This window comes from Helianthus annuus, chromosome 16 (genome assembly GCF_002127325.2).
Source record: "Helianthus annuus cultivar XRQ/B chromosome 16, HanXRQr2.0-SUNRISE, whole genome shotgun sequence".
Classification (NCBI taxonomy): domain Eukaryota; kingdom Viridiplantae; phylum Streptophyta; class Magnoliopsida; order Asterales; family Asteraceae; genus Helianthus; species Helianthus annuus.
Window position 1 is genome coordinate 155118184 of NC_035448.2, and position 7790 is coordinate 155125973.

At 35.6% G+C, this 7790-nt stretch overlaps 1 protein-coding gene across 1 annotated transcript; it reads left to right on the forward strand.

The window, feature by feature from the left end:
• Positions 1-528: 528 nt before the first annotated feature.
• On the forward strand, positions 529-7735 carry LOC110919828 (CCR4-NOT transcription complex subunit 1). The gene is made up of 29 exons (XM_022164080.2): positions 529-790; positions 875-1094; positions 1218-1294; positions 1385-1497; positions 1581-1709; positions 1783-1962; positions 2053-2247; positions 2326-2463; positions 2549-2635; positions 2729-2905; positions 3050-3113; positions 3211-3424; positions 3732-3840; positions 3928-4074; positions 4154-4201; positions 4285-4413; positions 4500-4688; positions 4807-4868; positions 4959-5064; positions 5156-5251; positions 5345-5497; positions 5642-5770; positions 6192-6338; positions 6492-6617; positions 6704-6751; positions 6841-6987; positions 7070-7131; positions 7285-7438; positions 7562-7735. Exons 1-29 carry the CDS (start codon positions 529-531, stop codon positions 7733-7735), a joined length of 3882 nt encoding a protein of 1293 aa, XP_022019772.1.
• The last annotated feature ends 55 nt before the right edge of the window (positions 7736-7790 follow it).

Here is a 7790-nt window from a genome sequence, read left to right on the forward strand (position 1 = left end):
TCAGTATTCCAAATTTGTCGTTAAAAAAAATATTACTCTGGTTCAAAATTGAGCACTAGTAATTACTCCAATTATTTGTACGTTTAGTAGGTTTATTTAATTTATATAGGATCCCACCCTTATATACACACACAATGCCTGGGTTATCAATACGAAATTGTAACCTTTCAGAAGTACTACTTTATGCTAATCATGCATGTTTCATTTATTAATAGTCTTTTTGCACGGTTGAGTGATTCGAAAAATATACATTTGAAAGGGTAATTCAGATTAATGGTTTGAAGGTTGGAGGTTCTGGAAACTATACTTAAGAAGCTAAAGTTTGTAAAATTACTACATAACATCATATAGAAGTAATAAATATCTTTTCCAGTTGTTTTATGTGTCCTTTCATGTCTTTATAGACTTTCCATATGTAGAGAGATATGTCATGGTTACTCTAATAATATACAAAACACATTTATCACAAGTGAAACTTCTTTCATTTTACAGTATTTTGATAATGGAGCAGAAGAAAGTATGCGGGTAATGACGACATGCTTGGACCACTTTGATATTTATGAAGACGACTTGGAGAGTACAGATCTCGAACCAACAATCGGTTCACTCTTCAGAAATTTGATGCGCAAGCATCACTTTAGTACAGCATTCTCAGGTCTAATGAGAGATAGATTAGTCACAGAAAATTTTCTTAACAATTTATCAACCGCACTGAAGTTATCAGTGTGTGAAAAAGTTGGTTTCGGCTTTAATTTATTAGATGCAGAAAACTATGACATCAGAACTGAGGGTGAGCTTTCTTTTTGTTTTTACCTTCTTTTCTTTTTTGCTATTAACATGTACATACATATGAGATTTATATTGCCGCTTGCAGGAAGAAAATTCTGTATGTCACAGTGTAAGGCACTATGTAATATTCGGGATAAATTAGATACTGTTGAGGCCGATGTTCAAGATGTACTCAGCTTTCTTGAACAATCAGATGTATTTTCCAAACTAATTGATTCATTTAAGGTGATGATACTACAAGTTTGGTTAAATGCAAATTCCCGTTTGATCTTAGCTGACAAAGTCGATGATACAGTGTTATTGAGGTGAATCTATGATTACAGTCTTTTGTCTTGCTATATGTTCATGTAATTGAGGATTATACATGTGTTAATTTTCTGACATTCTTTGTTTCTTCGTATGTTTCCTTTTACTTCGTAAATGTGCAGCCACATTAATTTCCACATTAATGTCCCCAAAGAAATTCCGACGGAAATGCGTGCTTCGTTCTTCGCGAAAATGCTAGGCACGACTCTCATTTTACGTTTTTTATGTAAATGGAAAATTACATAGGACAGTTTTACACTTTTACTAATGCTAGTTTCAAAAACTATAGGCTACTGGAATCGACTGTCTTACCGTTGTGGAGAACTTCGAGCAGAAGGATTTCAGCTTCGTGCTGATGTGGCATTTTCAATTTTAATGTCTTGCTATAGACTCGCGTGTCAGGTAGTGATTTCATTACTTTTAGCCATGGAAGTGACATTTTTTGTAATTTATGTGGTACTTATTAGAAAAAGAAAAAAATATAGGCTCCATTTCCACTTGCTGTTGTTTTGGGCAATGTATGGGAGAACAAAGAATCTCAGTTGTTGTTTCTGAAGCATGCTGTTTCATCACCACCTGAAGTATTCACATTTGCACATTGCAAAAAACAACTGGTATGAATACGATCTATGGGTCTTATGAATTACGCTCTCGTTGGATCTAATCATCAATACGTACAAATTTCAGGAATGTGTCGATCATGAGTTTCAAGCTGACCATGCTACTCAACCGTGGTTATGCCTCGACTTACTCGAGGTGTTATGTCAGTTAGCTGAAAACGGCCATACAGCTTCGGTTTGGTCAATGATGGAGTTTCCGCTTAAGCACTGCCCTGAAGTGCTTTTACTTGGGATTGCCCATGTTATTGTAATGTTTCCGGTTTCCACACTGTTGATAAACTAATTCAGTTTTGTTTTATATAGTTCTTTTGGTTAATGATCTTAGTGAAATATGCAGACACCATACAATCTCCTCCCGCATGAAGTTGCTAAATCAGTTCTACCTATGCTACTTGAAGATTCTTCCAAGAGTGGAATATTACTCCGTGTGTGGGGGGTCAATCCTTTGTTATTATCAAGAGCGTTAAATCATGTCCTCGTTTTGGATCTAGAAAACATGAACAAAGTTGTGGACTTGTTTCAGGAGTTAGAGGTCAGATATTCGCTTTTGACTTCGCAGTTATTATGTGTTGGTATTTTATGTATATATTTCACATTCTCTGTGTCGCAGATCCTATCATCTGTTCTGGATCTAGTACCCATGCATCTGGGAATCAAACTGGCGTCTCTTGCTTCTAAGAAAGAATTCGTAGATTTGGTGGAGTGGTTGGGCACTAATTTAAGTGCACATGAAGATGATTTTTATGAGGTAAATGACAATTATGGAGCTTCCATACTTCAATGGACCGTGTACGATTGTGAAGCTCGCTAATGTTAAATTGTTACCATCTCAGGAGTGCCTTAGATTCCTAAAGGAGGTCGAAGATAACGCTGGTGATATCTGGAATATATACAAGGAGACAGCACCTGCATTTACAAAGGTTTACCATATCAACATGGTTGCTTTACCATTTAGTTTAAATTATGTTTTATCATATCCGTGCAATGGTGAAAATAAGTAACTTGTTTTTTAGGCCCTTAAACGACAAACCGACGTGCTCGCATCCAAGGAACTTTCCAAGAAAATGGAAAGTTTGTATGTGACATGCATGCAAGATGGTTCAAAAAAGGAGAACATTGATGATTTTGATTCTTCAACATCCGAGTCATATGCAGACCACATAACGACAAAGGCCCCGTTACCTCAGCCAGTAAGTTTCTTGTACTTGTGGCTCTTGAGTAACATCACAAAAACTGATCCAAATAATCTCCACGATGGTGCTTAAGTTTACTTTTGGACTAGGTAGTTTGATATACGCAATCTAAATTTATGTTTCATGTGTTCGCATACGCAGATGCAAGAATCATCGTCCCCTTCAACCGGATCTACTTCAAGACAAGGCCCCGTTACCTCAGCCAGTAGGTTTCCTGTACTTGTGGAAAAAGAAAACCTTTTGTGGGTCATTTAGATGCACATTTTTTGTTTATGTTGTCGAAAAATGTTTGTGCTTTGCAGTGTTTGGTGGTGCAATAAGCATAGATACATTGCTAGCTGCTTCCGAGGATAGGGGAACCCCCGTAGAGGTCCCACCATCGGAAACTCAGGATAAAATAATGTTCCTAATTAACAATCTGTCACCTGCTAATATTGAAGAAAAGGCAAAAGAATTTACCGATATTCTAGCAGAACGGTATTATCCATGGTTTGCACAGTACTTGGTTATGAGAAGGTGAGAAACTATATATATGCCCTTTTGGTTTCATACTAATGCATCTTTTAGCCTTATGTCCCTATATTGTTTTGAAGTGTGAATGCATCTTTTAGCGTTTTGTGAACCTCAATACGGCTCGTGTACACAGTTATATCTATAAATTTTGCTTGCATCATTGAATCGTGTGTACTAATGTATTGATGGACCTTTTCTCACACCATGTTATATCTTTTCGTGACACCTGGAAAACTCTATACCAGGCACATTTTGTTTCATTTTCTTCTTAATGATTTATCGATCTTGTTATATCTTTTCGTGACACCAGAGTGGGCATAGAAGCCAATTTTCACAGTCAATATATCAACTTTCTTGAAAAAACAAGATCAAAACAGCTGAACAATGAGATTGTTCAAGCTACTTATGAGAATTGCAAGGTAATCTTTTCTAGCTTATTTATTTGTACATTTAAAATTTCCGGTCTTTTAGAAGTTTGGCGTATTATGTTATGTGGCATGCAACAGGTTCTTTTAAGGTCCGATCTTATAAAGTCCAGTGTCGAAGAGCGTAAATTGCTGAAGAATCTTGGAAGCTGGCTCGGGAAGCTTACGATTGGTAGAAACCAACCCTTACTTGCTAAACATATCGATCCAAAATCTTTAATCGCAGAGGTAGATTAACTTATCATATATACGATCTTCTCAAGTACAATATGATATATAGCAAGTTTACATATAATAACTTGTGTAGGCTTATGAAAAGGGTTTAATGATTGGAGTGATTCCGTTTATCTCCAAGGTATGGAACTCCATCAATTGGTTTATGTTCATTCTCTGAATTCATCGGTTTATAGGTATTAATTTTCATTTCAATTGTTGTAGATTTTGGAATTATGCCAAAGCAGTGTAGCATATCAACTGCCAAATCCTTGGACAACGGCTATTCTTGGTTTACTCGTCGAAGTTTATTCAATGCCTAATCTCAAAGCAAATCTCACGTTCGAAATAGAAGTAAGTGTGAAAACTTGAAATAGTAATAGTAATTGCAATGGTAATGGTATCTACTAATGTATGCTCATGTTGGCTTGACTTTTCAGGTATTGTTCAAGAATCTACATGTAGATATAAAGGAATTCAAGCCAACAACTCTTCTTGAAGAAAAGTCTAGGGTGACCGAAGGAAACCCTGATTTTTCTCAACCGAAAATTGTTGAAGTTAAATCTACATCGAGAAGTGCGGTAAATCAGGTTGTATTACCGGCTGACGTTGCAGGTCCATCTTATCAGGTTGATCTTTCACAAATAGTACACCAGATTTGTTACCTTAAGATTTTTTTTTTATTATTTTTTTTGTTTTACATTTTTAAGCTATTTTACTTTACAATTATGGTCATTGCATTTGCAGCCGACCGCACCAGCCTCAAATATTCCCGATTTCAAATCGGTTCTAAAGACGCATGTCCTTGGGTAAGACCTTTTTTCATTCTCAGTTCAAATAGAAAGCTATAATTAATTTTTGTATAACTTAATGATAGTTTTTATTATTTTCTCTTGCAGTTTGCTTCCGGTGGCTATGAATAAGGCTATTGAACAACTAGTTTCTACCGTTGTAGAGAGGAGTGTTTCTATAGCATCTCAAACAGCAATTGAGCTTGTGTTAAAGGTGTTATTTATGTTTAGTTAGTTCCTTATATAGTAAAGATTTCACATTTTTATAAATATTTATTGAAGTTTCTTTTTATACAAATTGACAGGAGTACATTAACGACCCGGATGAGATCTATGTTGACAATGTATCAAGTTTTATGGTTGCGTTCCTAGCTGGAAGTCTGTCTTCTGTCACCTGCAAGGTTTCGTGTTAAATGTTTAATTACATAATGCTTGGTTATATAATTTTTAAGTTATAAAATACTTTTATTGACTGTGATCCCCCTTTGTTGTAGGAACCATTGCGTGTTTTGACGTCCACTCATCTAAGAAACTCCACAAGGGGTTTGAATGTTCCAACTGAATTTCTTGAAGATGCCATGAAATGTGTAATTGATGAAAACCTTCATTTGGGTTGGGCATCAATTGAAAAGAATGCAACAGAAAAGGTTTGATCTAAAAGTTCTAATATTAATAGCACTAAAATTAAGTACATTTAACAAACTTACTAATTTCTAGAATAATTTTAGTGACCGGATGGTTATGTTACTTTGCGTCTTGTATTTATATATATCGGTGCATGCGTCCTGCAGGGACTAGCAACAGTAAAAAGGGAAATCACTCAGCAACTTTCAATTAGGAAGAAGCAAAAAGAAGATTCCGAGAGCTTTATTAACAAAACTGTGGAACCTTCATATACTACAGATGTTGCATCGTCTCAGGTTTGATATTAATCCTAAGTTATAGTGTTTGCTTTTGTTGGAAACGATTCTATTAAAGAAAGGTTAACAACCGTCCTTGCGGGTATAAACTTTGGTCCAAACTTTGATCGTTGTTTTGAAAAAAAAAAAAACAAAAAAAAAAACAGGTGACTTACGGTTCTGAACCAGATCCTCTTCAAGGGCAGGTAATTAACAACACCCTTTCGATGTAACTTAGATTTTGCACATTTATTATTATTCATTAACATTATATCTATCAAATCAAATAAGTAAATGCGGTGTCATTGATAAGGAAATACGATAATTCATTATTTTTGTTCAAAAGACTAGGGGAGATTTTACGACGGCCACATGATGTGTTAATGATATTAACCAACTTTTCTATTAATGGTATCATCTTGTAAATATTCGCATTCTGCAGGTTTCCGTTTTCCTTGCCGAATGGTACCAGATGCGTGCTCACTCTGGTGTAAGTGATGCAGTTTGTGCTCCTTACGTCCAAGAACTTTATCAAAACGTGTTGTCAAAATCTGATGATATGTCAAACCGTTTTTTCGGCATTCTACTGGTGATTCTGATAACTCTTGTCCCTTGTCTTTAACCTCTAAACATGTGCACACATGACACACATGCACACGAAAGTCGAAAGCATCTAGTTATCGCATGTTAAGATATAAAGAAAAAAGAACCTATCTTGATGTTCACCTGTTTATATTCATAGGAACTCGTTATATCACACTATCGACCTTTTGAGATCAATCCAAGCCCTATGCAATTTCACCAACAAGACACGTCATCTTTCCTTGCCATTGATATATACACAGATGTTGTCTTTTCGGTCTTGAAGGTAGTGTTCATGGAAATTGCTTTTATATATGAATGATCAATGTTTATTTCATCAACTTGACATACTTTTTCTTGTTTTGGCTATAGTTTTATCCTGATAATGAAAAGTCAACCAAGTACTCTCTTTTGTTAAAGGTACAAATTTGGAATTAAATCATTAATTTAGTAAATGTTTGATCAATGATAATTATAATTATAATTATAATTTGCCTTTTACGCTACAGGTGTTAACGGTTATGGTGGGATTCATAACAAAGGATGCTAACGAAAGGAAATCAACATTCAATCCCAAGCCATATTTTCGGATATTCAACAACATTTTGAATCGGCTTAATACAGTGAACTCGGTCATCCTTGATGCAGATTTTCATGTATATGTTTTTCTTTTAAAAAAAATAAATTCGTCATTATTATTTTTGTGTTTTAAGTTACTAATTTTCGTGGCGTCTTCAGGTTTTGGCAGGTCTTGCACAGTCATTCCATGCATTACAGCCCGCAAAAGTTCCTGAATTTAGGTACGTGCAGCTTGCGATTAAAAGGAATACATAGCGTTTACTAATTTAACGACTCACTTTTGCATACACGTGTGTGTATATTTATGAAGCAAATTAGTGTTCTAGACTCTAGTATTCATCGTTTATTGTTTGAACACGATGTTTGTTCTGCAGCTTTGCATGGCTTGAGCTGGTGACACTTACAGATTTCATGCCAAAACTTCTCAATCAAGATAATCATCAAGGATGGCCATATTTTAAGTGTCTTGTAATAGATGTGTTGCGGTACATGGAACCCATTTTAAGGGGTGGTGAAGTTACTGAGCCGGTTTGCATTCTTTACTCGCAAAATATATATACACACACGCGCGCGCTCTCACACGTGTCTTCTATCTATATTTACAGATTCAAAATTCATAACTAGTTGCATGTTTCTTTCTTGACCATTCAGGTTCATGTTCTTTACAATTACACACGTCGGATGTTGTTGGTGCTGAGTCATGATTTCCCAGAGTTCATTTGCTGCTATCGTTCCAGTTTATACGACATTATTCCCCCGCACTGCATTGAGTTGCGGAATATTATCCTAAGTACAGTGCCCCACAATATGAGGACACCAATTTGAAGGTATGTCATGCATCTGTCTTACTTAAGTGTGTGTAGTATTTAATGAAATAACA